At 46.3% G+C, this 14,912-nt stretch overlaps 1 protein-coding gene across 3 annotated transcripts; it reads right to left on the reverse strand.

Annotated features, from left to right (window-relative positions):
- Nucleotides 1-800: 800 nt before the first annotated feature.
- PGLS (6-phosphogluconolactonase) lies at nucleotides 801-14,790 on the reverse strand. Of its 3 annotated transcripts, XR_013185704.1 has the most exons (6): nucleotides 14,328-14,790; nucleotides 11,728-11,832; nucleotides 9,675-9,776; nucleotides 5,797-5,937; nucleotides 3,094-3,881; nucleotides 801-2,549 (listed from the first exon to the last, which is right to left on the reverse strand). XR_013185704.1 is itself a non-coding variant. In XM_054654071.2 (5 exons), the coding sequence occupies exons 1-5, from the start codon at nucleotides 14,595-14,597 to the stop codon at nucleotides 3,750-3,752; spliced, it is 750 nt and encodes a 249-aa protein (XP_054510046.2). In that variant the 5' UTR covers nucleotides 14,598-14,790; the 3' UTR covers nucleotides 801-3,749. The 3 variants fall into 3 exon arrangements, 2 of the variants coding, with proteins under 2 accessions (XP_054510046.2, XP_077048328.1); XM_054654071.2 differs by having other exon boundaries at nucleotides 801-3,881; XM_077192213.1 differs by lacking the exons at nucleotides 801-2,549; nucleotides 3,094-3,881; nucleotides 5,797-5,937 and adding an exon at nucleotides 7,748-7,918.
- Nucleotides 14,791-14,912: the final 122 nt, after the last annotated feature.

Raw genomic sequence — 14,912 nt, forward strand, 5'->3', positions numbered from 1 at the left:
TTTGGCTCCAAATTGACCCAAAATTTGCTTTTTTCAACCCATTTTTCCTCCTTTTTACCCCTCCCAGTTTATCCCAGTTCAAATTCCCAATTTTTCCATGGATAAAGAAGGAAAAATTTCCCATTTCTGCTCCCAAACAAACCCAAAATTTGCTTTTTTTCAGCTCTTTTTCCTCCTTTTTTTTCATCCCAGTCCAAATTCCCAATTTTCCCATGGATAAAGATGGAAAAATTTCCCTTTTTTGGCTCCAAATTGACCCAAAATTTGCTTTTTTCAGCCCATTTTTCTTCTTTTTATCCCTCCCAGTCCCTCCCAGTCCCTCCCAGTTTATCCCAGTTCAAATTCCCAATTTTTCCATGGATAAAGAAGGAAAAATTCCCCATTTCTGCTCCCAAACAGACCCAAAATTTGCTTTTTTCAGCTCTTTTTTTTGGCTCCAAATTGACCCAAAATTTGCTTTTTTCAGCCCATTTTTCTCCTTTTTATCCCTCCCAGTTCATCCCAGTTCAAATTCCCAATTTTCCCATGGATAAAAAGGGAAAATATTCCCATTCTTGGCTCCAAATTGACCCAAAATTTGCTTTTTTCAGCCCAATTTTCCTCCTTTTTATCCCTCCCAGTCTCTCCCAGTCTCTCCCAGTTTATCCCAGTTCAAATTCCCAATTTTCCCATGGAAAAAGAAGGAAATTTTTCCTTTTTTTGGCTCCAAATTGACCCAAAATTTGCTTTTTTCAGCCCATTTTTCCTCCTTTTTATCCCTCCCAGTCCCTCCCAGTTTATCCAAGGAATTCTCAGCCCAATTCCAGCTCAGCCGTTTATTCCACAAATAAATCAAAATAAAAGCTCCTAAAGCACCAAAATCCCAATTTTTTGGCCCATTTTGGTCCCATTTTTCCTCTCCCAGTTGATCCCAGTTCCTGCTGGGATTCCCAGCCCCGCTCCCGATTTCAGAATTTTTGGATTTCTTTGATTTTTTGGGGGTTTTTTTTGGGTTTTTTTGGGGTTTTTTCCTGGAATTTTGAGGATTTTCTGGGAATTTTCAGCTCAGCCAAAAGCGACCCCTGCTCCCAAAAGATTCAGGGAAAAATCACCAAAAAAAAAGAGTCCAAAAAATAAAATTAAAAGAGTTCAAAAATTCCAAAATATTCAGTCAAAAAATCCCAAAAAAAGAGTCCAAAAATCCCCCAAAAAGAGAGTCCAAAAATCCCAAAAAATTCAGTCAAAAATCCCCAAAAAGAGTCCAAAAAAACCCCAAAAAGAGTCTAAAAATTCCAAAATAAAAAGTCAAAAATAAAGAGTCCAGAAATTAAAAAAATCCCACAAGAGTCCAGAAATTCCCAAAAAAACTGAAAAAAATCCAAGAAAAAAAGTCAAAAAATACCCAGAAAAGAGTCCAAAAACCCCCCAAAAATCCAGTCCAAAAATCCCAGAAAAAGAATCCAAAAATCCCCAAAAATTCAGCCCAAAAAAACCCAAAAAATCCAGTCCAAAAATCAAAAAAATGCCCCCAAAAAATAGTCCAAAAAATCCCAAAAACTTAGTCCAAAACCCCCCCAAAAAGTCCAAAAATTTAAAAAATTCTCCCCCAAAAAATCCCTCAAAAGAGTCCAAAGATTCTAAAATAAAAAGTCAAAAATCCCCCCAAAAATGAGTCCAAAAATCCCAAAAAATTCAGTCAAAAATCTCAAAAAAAGTCCAAAAATCCTCCCCAAAAAAAGTAAAAAAATCCCAAAAAAGTCCAAAAAATTCCCCCCAAAAATCGAGTCAAAAATCAAAAAAATCTCCCCAAAAATGTCCAAAAATTCCCAAAAAAAGTCCAAAAATAATTTAAAAAGAGTCCAAAAATCACCCAAAAAAACCCAAAAAATAATTTAAATAAAGAGTCCAAAAATCCCCAAAATTTTGGTCCAAAATCCCCCAAAATTCACTCAAAAATCCCAAATAAAAGACTCCAAAAATGCCATTGGAATTCTCAATTCCTGGGATATTTTCCCATGGAAAATCCTCAATTCCTGGCACATTTTTTCCCCATAAATAATTAATTAAAACCATTAATTAAATTTCCATGGGAATTTTCACTTCCAGAACCGTTTTTCCTGGAATTCCTCAATTTTGGGACATTTTTCCTGGAATTTCTCAATTTTTGGGACATTTTTCCATGGAATTTCTCAATTTTTGGGACATTTTTCCCAGGAATTCCAGCCCTAAAATCCCAAATCATTTCCCACTGGAATTCCCAATTCCTGGAGTGCTTTTTCCATGGAAATTCTCAATTTTAAGGACATTTTTACCTGGAATTTCTCCATTTTAAGGACATTTTTCCACAGAATTTCTCCATTTTAAGGACATTTTTCCATGAATTTCTCCATTTCAAGAACATTTTTCCACAGAATTCATCAATTTTAAAGCCATTTTCCCCTGGAATTCCACTCCACCATTTTAAGGACATTTTTCCATTAATTTCACTATTTTGAGGACATTTTTCCATGGAATTTCTCCATTTCAAGAACATTTTTCCACAGAATTCCTCAATTTTAAGGACATTTTACCTGGAATTTCTCCATTTTAAGGACATTTTTCCATGGAATTCCTCAATTTTAAGGACATTTTTCCCTGGAATTTCTCCATGGAATTTCTCCATTTTAAGGACATTTTTCCACAGAATTTATCAATTTTAAAGCCATTTTTCCCTGGAATTCCACCATTTTAGGGACATTTTTCCATGGAATTCCTTCATTTTAGGGAAAATTTTCCATTAATTTCTCTATTTCAAGAACATTTTTCCACAGAATTAATCAATTTTAAAGCCATTTTTCCCTGGAATTCCACCCATTTAAGAACATTTTCCCATGAATTTCTCCATTTTAAGGACATTTTTCCACGGAATTCCACCCTTTTAAGGACATTTTTCCAAGAATTTTTCCATGAATTTCTCCATTTTAGGGACATTTTTCCATTAATTTCTCAATTTTAAGGACATTTTTGCCTGGAATTCCTCAATTTTAAGGACATTTTTCCAAGAATTTTTCCAAGAATTTCTCCATTTCAAGAACATTTTTCCACAGAATTCATCAATTTTAAGGACATTTTTACCTGGAATTTCTCAATTTTAAGGACATTTTTCCACAGAATTTCTCAATTTTAGGGACATTTTTCCATAGAATTTCTCCATTTTAAGGACATTTTTACCTGGAATTTCTCCATTTTGAGGACATTTTTCCACAGAATTCCACCATTTTAAAGCCATTTTTCCCTGGAATTTCTCCATATTAAGAACATTTTTCCATGCATTTCTCCATTTTAGGGACATTTTTCCACAGAATTCATCAATTTTAAGGACATTTTTCCATTAATTTCTCCATTTCAAGAACATTTTTCCACAGAATTACTCAATTTTAAGGACATTTTTGCCTGGAATTTCTCCATTTTTCCATGAATTTTTCCATGAATTTCTCCATTTTAAGGACATTTTTACCTGGAATTTCTCCATGGAATTTCTCCATTTTAAGGACATTTTTCCACAGAATTATCAATTTTAAAGCCATTTTAAGGACATTTTTCCACAGAATTTCTCCATTTTAAAGCCATTTTTCCCTGGAATTTCTCCATTTTAAGGACATTTTCCCAGGAATTCCCCCATTTTAAACCCATTTTTTCCCAGGAATTCCGCCATTTTAAACCCGTTTTCCCCACAGAATTCCACCATTTCACAGCCGTTTTTGCCCGAAATTCCCGGGATTTCCCCCATTTCAGGGCCCCTTTCCGGGGTCCCCGCTCAGCTCCGCCGCCGCCTCGCGGTCCAGGAGCCACCGGAGCCGCCCCGAGCGGGGGCGGAGCCGCGCGGCCGGGACCGGGGGCTGCTCCTGCTGCTCCAGGATGCGCTGAAACAGAGCGGAAAACGCCGCTTTTAACCCCAAAAACGGGAGCTGAACCCCAAAAACGGCGGTTTCAGACCCAAAAATCGCGATTTGAGACCCCAAAATGGCGATTTTAGCCCCAAAAATAGCGATTTTAGCACCCCAAAATAGCAATTTTAGCCCCAAAAATGGCGATTTTAACCCCAAAAGCGGCGATTTTAGCCCCAAAGAACAGCGGGTTTAGCCACAACAATGGCGATTTTAGCCCCCAACACGGTGATTTTAGCCCCAAAAATAGCGATTTTAGCACCCCAAAATGGCGATTCTAGCCCCAAAAATGGCGATTTTAGCCCCCAAAATGGCAATTTTAGCCCCAAAAACGGTGGGTGTGGCCTCCAAAATGGCGATTTGAGCCCCAGAAACGGCGATTTTACCCCCAAAATGGCGGTTTCAGCCCCCAAAACCGGCGATTTCAGCCCCAAAAGCAGAGGTTTTAGCCCCAAAAATGGCGATTTTAGCCTCAAAAATGGCGGGTTTAGCCCCCAGACACAGCGATTTTAGCCCCAAAAATGGCAGTTTTAGGCCCAAAACCAGCGATTTTAGGCCCAAAAATGGCGGGTTTAGCCCCAAAAACGGCGATTTTAGCCCCCAAAATGGCAATTTTAGCCTCAAAACCGGCGGGTTTAGCCCCAAAAAATGGCAATTTTTGCCTCAAAAACGGCGATTTGAGAACCCCAAAATGGTGATTCTAGCCCCAGAAACAGCGATTTTAGCCTCAAAAATGGCGGTTTTAGCCTTAAAAAAATGGCGGTTTTAGCCTCAAAACTGGCAGTTTTATCTTCAAAAATGGCGGCTTTAGCCCCAAACACGGCGGTTTAAGCCCCAAAAATGGCGATTTTAACCCCAAAAGCGGCGATTTTAGCCCCAAAAACCAGCGGGTTTAGCCTCAAAAACGGCGATTTTCCCTCAAAAATGGCAATTTTAGCCCCCAAAATAGTGATTTAGGGTCCAAAAATGGCGATTTTAGCCCCAAAAAATGGCGATTTGAGACCCAAAAATGGCGGGTTATAGCGATTTTCGCACCCCAAAATAGCGATTTTAGCCCCCAAAATGGCGGTTTGAGACCCAAAAACAGCGATTTGAGAACCCCAAAATGGCGATTTTAGCCCCCAAAATGGCGATTTTAGCCCCAAAGAACAGCGGGTTTAGCCACAACAATGGCGATTTTAGCCCCCAACACGGTGATTTTAGCCCCAAAAATAGCGATTTTAGCACCCCAAAATGGCGATTATAGCCCCCAAAATGGCAATTTTAGCCCCCAAAATGGCAATTTTAGCCCCAAAAACGGTGGGTGTGGCCTCCAAAATGGCGATTTTAGCCGCAAAAATAGCGATTTTTGCCTCAAAAATGGCGATTTTAGCCCTCAAAAGTGGCGATTTTTGCCCCAAAAATGGCGATTTTAGCCTCAAAAATGGCTGTTTTAGCCCCCAAAAATGGCGATTTCAGGCCCCAAACCTGGCGATTTTAGGCCCAAAAACGGCGGTTTCAGCCCCCAAAATGGCGATTTTACCCCAAAACCGGCGATTTTAGCTCCAAAACTGGTGATTTTAGCCCCCAAACACGGCGATTTTAGCTCCAAAAATGGCGGTTTTAGGCCCAAAACCGGCAATTTTATCCTCAAAAATGGCGATTTTAGCCACACACACGGCGGGTTTAGCCCCAAAACTGGTGTTTTTAGCCCCAAACATGGCGATTTTAGCCTCAAAAATGGGGAAAATGAGCCCCAGCCATAGAGAGTTCAGCCTCCCAAAAATTGAGAGTTCAAAGTGGGAGTTGAACCCCAAAAATGGGGAAATTAAGCCCAAAAGTCCAGCATTTTACCCCAAAAATAGGGATTTAACATCCAAAAAACCCAAAATTTCGGGATTTGAGCCCAAACCTTGATCACGGGGGCCTTGGAGGCGCCGGTGGCCACGACCAGCAGGGATTGGGCAGCGTTGAGCAGCGGCAGCGTCATCGTCACCCGCTGGGGAGGCGGCTTGGGAGAGTCCTCCAGGAAGGAAATGAGGGAATCCTGCTCCTGGAAACGGGGCAAAAAACGGGGAAATTGGGAAAAATCCCGGGGGAAAGCATGGGGGAAATAATGGGGAAAATAATGGGAGAAATAACGGGGAAAATAGCACAAAAAATGGGGAAAATAATGGGGGAAATAATGGGGAAAATAGCAGAAAAAAAGGGGAAAATAATGGGGAAAATAGCACAAAAAATGGGGGAAATAATGGGGAAAATAGCACAAAAAATGGGGAAATAATGGGAAAAAACGGGGAAAATACAGGGGAAAATAATGGGGAAAATGGGGAAAATAATGGGAAAAATTATATGAAAATAATGGGTAAACTAATGGGGAAAATAGCATAAAAATGGGGAAAATCCAGGGGAAAATAATGAGAAAAATAATGGGGAAAATAGCACAAAAAATGGGGAAAAATAATGGGGGAAATAGCACAAAAAATGGGGGAAATAATGGGAAAAATGGGGAAAATACAGGAGAAAATAAGGGGGGAAATGGGGAAAATAATGGGAGAAATTATATGAAAATAATGGGAAAATAATGGGGAAAATAATGGGGAAAATCAGGAGAAAATAATGGGGAAAAATGGGGAAAATCTGGGTGAAAATAATGGGAAAAATAGCACAAAAAATGGGAAAAATAATGGGAAAGGAGGAACCCCTGGGGAGGGGCTTGGGAGAGTCCTCCAGGAAGGAAATGAGGGAATCCTGCTCCTGGAAATGGGGCAAAAAACGGGGAAATTGGGAAAAATCCCGGGGGAAAGCATGGGGGAAATAATGGGGAAAATAGCACAAAAAATGGGGGAAATAATGGGAAAAAACAGGGAAAATACAGGGGAAAATAATGGGGAAAATGGGGAAAATAATGGGAAAAATTATATGAAAATAATGGGAAAATAATGGGGAAAATCAGGAGAAAATAATGGGGAAAAATGGGGAAAATCTGGGTGAAAATAATGGGAAAAATAGCACAAAAAATGGGAAAAATAATGGGAAAAATAATGGGAAAAAATGGGGAAAATACAGGGGAAAATAATGGGGAAAATGGGGAAAATAATGGGAGAAATGATATGAAAATAATGGGAAAATAATGGGGAAAATAATGGGGAAAATAATGGGGAAAATAGCACAAAAAATGGGGGGAAATAATGGGAGATATAATGGGGAAAATCCAGGAGAAAATAATGGGGGAAATGGGGAAAATAATGGGAAAAATTATATGAAAATAATGGGGAAATAATGGAAAAATAATGAGAAAAATAATGAGGAAAATAATGGGAAAAATAATGAGAAAAATAATGGGGAAAATAGCACATAAATGGGGAATATCCAGGAGAAAATAATGGGAAAATAATGGGGAAATAATGGGGAAAATAGCACAAAAAATGGGGAAAATAATGGGAAAAACCAGGGAAAATACAGGGGAAAATAATGGGGAAAATAATGGGGAAAATAATGGGAAAAATTATATGAAAATAATGGGAAAATAATGGGGAAAATAATGGGGAAAATTATATGAAAATAATGGGAAAATAATGGGGAAAATCTGGGTGAAAATAATGGGAAAAATAGCACAAAAAATGGGGAAAATAATGGGGAAAATCAGGAGAAAATAATGGGGAAAATACAGGAGAAAATAATGGGGGAAATAGGGAAAATAATGGGAAAAATGATATGAAAATAATGGGGAAAATAATGGGAAAAATAATGGGGAAAATAGCACAAAAAATGGGGAAAATAATGGGAGAAATTATATGAAAATAATGGGAAAATAATAGAAAAAATAATGGGGAAAATAGAACAAAAAATGGGGAAAATAATAGAGAAAGTAATGGGGAAAATTATATGAAAATAATGGGAAAATAATGGGAAAATAGCACAAAAAATGGGGAAAATAATGGGAAAAATAATGGGAAAATAATGGGACAGGAGGAACCCCTGGGGAGGGGCTTGGGAGAGTCCTCCAGGAAGGAAATGAGGGAATCCTGCTCCTGGAAACGGGGCAAAAAACGGGGAAATTGGGAAAAATCCTGGGGAAAGCATGGGGGAAAAACCAGGGGAAAAGAGCACGAAAAATGGGGGAAATAATGGGGGAAATGGGGGAAATACAGGGGAAAATAATGGGGAAAATGGGGAAAATAATGGGGAAATAATGGGAAAATAATGGGGAAAATAATAGAAAAAATCATGGGGAAAATAGCACAAAAAATGGGGAAAATAATGGGAAAAAATGGGGAAAATACAGGAGAAAATAATGGGGGAAATGGGGAAAATAATGGGAAAAATGATATGAAAATAATGGGAAAATAATGGGAAAAATAATGGGGGAAATAGGACAAAAAGTGGGTAAAATAATGGGAAAAATAGGGGAAATACAGAAGAAAATAATGGGAGAAAATATATTAAAATAATGGGGAAATAATGGGGAAAATAATGGGGAAAATAGCACAAAAAATGGGGAAAATAATGGGAAAAAACGGGGAAAATACAGGAGAAAATAATGGGGAAAATGGGGAAAATAATGGGAGGAATTATATGAAAATAATGGGAAAATGGGAAAAAATTGGGGAAAAATAGGGAAAATAACGGGGAAATAATGGGGGAAATAATGGGAAAATAATGAGAAAAATGGGAAAAATAATGGGGAAAAAGGGAAAATACCAGGAAAAGCGGGAGAAAGGGAGGGGACTGGTGGAGAATTCCCAGCATTTCAGGAACTCCTGGAATTTGAGGAACTCCTGTAATTTCAGGAATTCCTGGCATTCCCAGAATTCCCAGAATTTCAAAAATTGCCGGAATTTCAGGAATTTCAAGAATTGCCAGAATTCCCAGCATTTCAGGAACTCCCGGAATTTCAGGAATCCCCAGCATTCCCAGAATTTCAGGAATTCCCAGCTTTTCAGGAACTCCCAGAATTCCCAGCATTCACGGTTTTTCAGGAACTCCCAGAATTTGAGGAATTCCCAGCATTCCCAGAATTCCCGGCATTTCAGGAACTCTTCCCGGAATTCCCAGAATTTCAAGAACTCCCAGATTTCAGGAATTCCTGGAATTTCAGGAATTGCCAGCATTCCCAGAATTTCAGGAATTCCCAGCATTTCAGGAACACCCAGAATTCCCAGAAGTTCCAGAATTTCAGGAACTCCCAGAATTCCCGGCATTCCCGGCATTCCCAGCATTTCAGGAATTTCTGGCATTTCAGGAATTCCCAGCATTTCCGGAATTCCCGGAATTTCAGGAACTCCCAGAATTTCGGGAATTACCAGCATTTCTGTAATTTCAGGAATTCCCAGAATGTCAGGAATTCCCAGGTTTCAGGAATTTCTGGAATTTCCAGCATTTCAGGGATTCACGCAATTTCAGGGATTCCCAGCATTTCAGGAACTCCCAGAATTTCAGGAATTCCCCGAATTTCAGGAATTCCCGGAATTTCAGGAACTCCCAGAATTTCAGGCATTCCCGGCATTCCCAGAATTCCCAGCATTCCCAGCACTCCTGGCATTTCAGGAATTCCCGGAATTTCCGGAACTCCCAGCATTTCCGGAATTCCCAGCATTTCAGGAACTCCCAGCATTCCCGGCATTCCCAGAATTCCCACCATTCCTGGTTTTTCAGGAACTCCCAGAATTCCCGGTTTTTCAGGCATTCCCAGCATTCCCGGCGTTCCCAGCATTCCCGGCGTTCCCAGCATTCCCAGAATTCCCGGTTTTTCAGGAATTCCCAGCATTCCCGGTGGGCGGGGCTGACCTGGAGCAGGGCGTGGCCTGGGAACAGCGAGGCCGTGTGACCGTCAGGCCCCACCCCCAGCAGCAGCGCGTCAAAACGGGGCGGGGCCTGGCCTGGGAACGCCTGCGGGGACAGCAGAAACCAGTAAAAACCAGTATGGACCAGTAGGGACCAGTAGGGACCAGTACGGACCAGTTCGGACCAGCATAAACCAGTATGGAGCAGTATAAACCAGGATAAACCAGTAGGGACCAGGATAAACCAGTATGGACCAGTACGGGTCAATACGGAGCAGTAGGGACCAGTACGGACCAGTTCATATCAGTATGGACCAGTATAAACCAGTATGGAGCAGTACAAATCAGTATAAACCAGTATGGACCAGTACGGGTCAATACGGAGCAGTAGGGACCAGTACAGACCAGTATAAACCAGTAGGGACCAGTTCAGATCAATATAAACCAGTATGGAGCAGTACAGGTCAATATGGAGCAGTAGGGACCAGTATAAACCAGTATGGACCAGTTCAGATCAGCATAAACCAGTATGGACCAGTATGAACCATTTCGGACCAGTATGGACCAGTATGGAGCAGTACGGACCAGTTTGGACCAGTATGGACCACTATGGATCGATATAAACCAATATAGACCAGTACAGACCAGTTCAGACCAGTATGGACCAGTATGGGTCAATGTGGACCAGTACGGACCAGTACGAACCAGTTCAGACCAGTATGGACCTGTTCAGACCAGTACAGACCAGTATGGACCAGTACGGACCAGTTCAGACCAGTACGGAGTAGCTCGGATCAGTATGGACCAGTACGGGTCAATATGGATCAGTATGGATCGATATAAACCAGTAGAGACCAGTACAGACCAGTATGGACCAGTTTAGATCAATATTGACCAGTACAGACCAGTATGGAGCAGTACGGACCAGTATGGGTCAATGTGGACCAGTATGGATTGATATAAACCAGTATAGACCAGTATGGACCAGTATGGAGCAGGGACTGATCCCAGTATCTCCCAATCCCCCCCAGCATTCCCAGTCCCTCCCAGTCCATCCCAGTGCCCATTCCTGGTGCTCCCAGTCCATCCCAGTCTCTCCCAGTGTTCCCAGTCCCTCCCAGTCCCCCCAGTCTCCATTCCCAGTCCCTCCCAGTGCTCCCAGTCCCTCCCAGTGCCTCCAGTCCCTCCCAGTATCCCCAGTCCCACTCCCAGTGCTCCCAGTCCCTCCCAGTGCTCCCAGTCCCTCCCAGTCCCACCCCCAGTGCTCCCAGTCCCCCTCCCAGTCCCCCCAGTCTCCATTCCCAGTCCCTCCCAGTGTTCCCAGTATCCCCAGTCCCACTCCCAGTGCTCCCAGTCCCACTCCCAATGCTCCCAGTCCATTCCCAGTCCCTCCCAGTGTTCCCAGTCCATTCCCAGTCCCTCCCAGTCCCCCCCAGTATCCCCAGTCTCCATTCCCAGTCCATCCCAGTTCCACTCCCAGTGCTCCCAGTCCCCCCAGCCCCCATTCCCAGTCCATCCCAGTGCTCCCAGTCCCCATTCCCAGTGCTCCCAGTCCATTCCCAGTCCCTCCCAGTTTGCCCAGTCTCCATTCCCAGTCCCTCCCAGTGCTCCCAGTCCCCCCAGTCCCCATTCCAAGTCCACCCCAATGCTCCCAGTCCCATTCCCAGTGCTCCCAGTCCCTCCCAGTCCATCCAAGTCTCTCCAGTGCCCATTCCCAGTGCCCCCAGTCCCTCCCAGTGGCCCCAGTCCCATTCCCAGTCCCTCCCAGTTTGCCCAGTATCCCCAGTCCCACTCCCAGTGCTCCCAGTCCATTCCCAGTCCCTCCCAGTGCCCCCAGTCTCCATTCCCAGCCCCTCCCAGTGCTCCCAGTCCCACTCCCAGTGCTCCCAGTCCCATTCCCAGTGCCCCCAGTCCATTCCCAGTCCCACTCCCAGTATCCCCAGTCCCATTCCCAGTGCTCCCAGTCCCATTCCCAGTCCCTCCCAGTCCCTCCCAGTATCCCCAGTCCCACTCCCAGTGCTCCCAGTCCCTCCCAGTGCTCCCAGTATCCCCAGTACCTTCCTGAGCTGCTCCTCGTAGTCCCGGGCGGCCTCGGCCGGGCCCAGCTCGGAACGGACCCAGAGCACCTGGGGGGGGGCATCAAACTGGGACAGCAGCTGGGCCTGAAGGGGTTAAACTGGTTAAACTGGGCAAACTGGGACAGCAGCTGGGCCTGAAGGGGTTAAACTGGTTAAACTGGTTAAACTGGGACAGCAGCTGGGCCTGAAGGGGTTAAACTGGTTAAACTGGGCAAACTGGGACAGCAGCTGGGCCTGAAGGGGTTAAACTGGTTAAACTGGGACAGCAGCTGGGCCTGAAGGGGTTAAACTGGTTAAACTGGGACAGGAGCTGGGCCTGAAGGGGTTAAACTGGTTAAACTGGGCAAACTGGGACAGCAGCTGGGCCTGAAGGGGTTAAACTGGTTAAACTGGTTAAACTGGGACAGCAGCTGGGCCTGAAGGGGTTAAACTGGTTAAACTGGGCAAACTGGGACAGCAGCTGGGACTGAAGGGGTTAAACTGGTTAAACTGGGAAGGGTTAAACTGGTTAAACTGGGAGCACTGGAATGGGTTAAACTGGTTAAACTGGGACAGCAGCTGGGCCTGAAGGGGTTAAACTGGTTAAACTGGGAGCACTGGAATGGGTTAAACTGGGCAAACTGGTTAAACTGGGACAGGAGCTGGGCCTGAAGGGGTTAAACTGGTTAAACTGGGAGCACTGGAATGGGTTAAACTGGTTAAACTGGGACAGGAGCTGGGCCTGAAGGGGTTAAACTGGTTAAACTGGGAGCACTGGAATGGGTTAAACTGGGCAAACTGGTTAAACTGGGACAGGAGCTGGGCCTGAAGGGGTTAAACTGGGTAAACTGGGAGCACTGGAATGGGTTAAACTGGTTAAACTGGGACAGGAGCTGGGCCTGAAGAGGTTAAACTGGTTAAACTGGGAAGGGTTAAACTGGTTAAACTGGGAGCACTGGAATGGGTTAAACTGGGACAGCAGCTGGGCCTGAAGGGGTTAAACTGGTTAAACTGGGAGCACTGGAATGGGTTAAACTGGTTAAACTGGGACAGCAGCTGGGCCTGAAGGGGTTAAACTGGTTAAACTGGGAGCACTGGAATGGGTTAAACTGGTTAAACTGGGACAGGAGCTGAGCCTGAAGGGGTTAAACTGGGTAAACTGGGAAGGGTTGAACTGGGCAAACTGGGCAAACTGGGACAGCAGCTGGGCCTGAAGGGGTTAAACTGGTTAAACTGGGCAAACTGGGACAGCAGCTGGGACTGAAGGGGTTAAACTGGTTAAACTGGGCAAACTGGAATGGGTTAAACTGGTTAAACTGGGACAGGAGCTGAGCCTGAAGGGGTTAAACTGGGTAAACTGGGAAGGGTTAAACTGGGCAAACTGGGAGCACTGGGACAGCAGCTGGGGGCCAAGGGGGTCAAACTGGGAATGGGTTAAAAACGTTATTGGGAAGGACTGGGGGGAACTGGGCCAAACTGGGAGGAACTGGGAAAAGCTGAAGGGAGTCAGGAGCCAAACTGGGCCAAACTGGGCCAAACTGGGAGCAGCTGAGGGGAGTCAGGGGAGACTGGGATGGAAATGGGGGGAACTGGGCCAGACTGGGAGGGACTGGGCCAGACTGGGCCAGACTGGGAGGGACTGGGCCAAACTGGGAGGGACTGGGCCAGACTGGGAGGAGCTGAGGGGAATCAAGAGGGACTGGGAAGGGACTGGGAAGGGACTGGGGGAACTGAGGGGGGAACTGGGCCAAACTGGGAGGAACTGGGAGCACTGGGAGGCACTGAGAGAGACTGGGAGGGAAATGGGAGGAACTGGGCCAGACTGGGAGGGACTGGGAGGAACTGGGAGGGACTGGGAGAGGATGGGAGGCATTGAGGGGAGTGAGGAGGGACCAGGAGGGAAATGGGGGGAACTGAGGGGGGAACTGGGCCAGACTGGCTGAACTGGGCCAAACTGGGAGGAGCTGAGGGGAGTCAGGAGCGACTGAGAAGGGATTGAGGGGAACTGGGCCAGACTGGGCCAAACTGGGAGGCACTGGGAGCACTGGGAGGGACTGGGAGGAGCTGAGGAGACACTGAGAGGGACATGGGGGGACTGAGGGGGGAACTGGGCCAGACTGGGAGGGATTGGGCCAAACTGGGAGGGACTGGGAGGGATTGGGCCAAACTGGGAGCACTGGGAAAAGCTGAGGGGAGTCAGGAGAGAGCGGGAGGGGACTGAGGGGAACTGGGCCAGACTGGGCCATACTGGGAGTAACTGGGCCAGACTGGGAGGAGCTGAGGGGAGTCAGGAGGGACATGGGGACGCTGAGGGGGGAACTGGGCCAAACTGGGAGGGACTGGGAGGGATTGGGCCAAACTGGGAGGGACTGGGAGGGATTGGGCCAAACTGGGAGGGATTGGGAGGAGCCGAGGGGAGTCAGGAGGAACCGGGAGGGGATTGAGGGGAACTGGGCCAGACTGGGCCAAACTGGGAGTAACTGGGCCAGACTGGGAGGAGCTGAGGGGAGTCAGGAGAGAGCGGGAGGGGATTGAGGGGAACTGGGCCAGACTGGGAGGGACTGGCGGAGCCCCGGAGCCCCTGGCGGAGCCGCGCTCACCCGGTAGGCGCCGCCGGTGCTCTCGGGGTGCTCGGGCGGCACCAGGCGCTCATCGCAGAACGCCACGAGCCAGCGGCTCGGATCGGAACCGGGCACGGCCCTGAGGGCGGGCGGCAGCTCCCGCGCCAGCAGCGGCACCATCGAGCCCCCGGACAGCCCCAGCGTGAAGCGGCCGCTGCTCGCCACCGCCTCGGCCGCCGCCTCCGCCACCAACCGCGCCAGGGCCGCGCCGAGCTCGCTTTGGGACGGGAAGACCGACACGGCCGCCATGATGGCGGCGCCGGGGAGGGAGGAGGAAGAAGAGGAAGTGACGTCAGCAGCGCGACGCGTTGCTGAGCGACCAGCGCAGGGAGTTGCGTCAGAGCGCGACGCGTTGCTTAGCAACGCGCGGCCTAGCGCGGCCTAGTGAAGCCTCGGCCTCGCGTGGCGGCGCTGCCCGGAGGAGCGCGGTTCCCTCGCTGCCCTTCTCCCGCTTCAACCCCACACAAACCTCCCTCGCTGTTCCCCCGAGCCCCGCAGCACAGCACGCGGCGCAGTCGCTGGGTTTTAATGGCCTCGCGGTCAGGCACAACCAAACGGAGCGAA

Source organism: Agelaius phoeniceus, chromosome 32 (assembly GCF_051311805.1).
Source record: "Agelaius phoeniceus isolate bAgePho1 chromosome 32, bAgePho1.hap1, whole genome shotgun sequence".
Classification (NCBI taxonomy): domain Eukaryota; kingdom Metazoa; phylum Chordata; class Aves; order Passeriformes; family Icteridae; genus Agelaius; species Agelaius phoeniceus.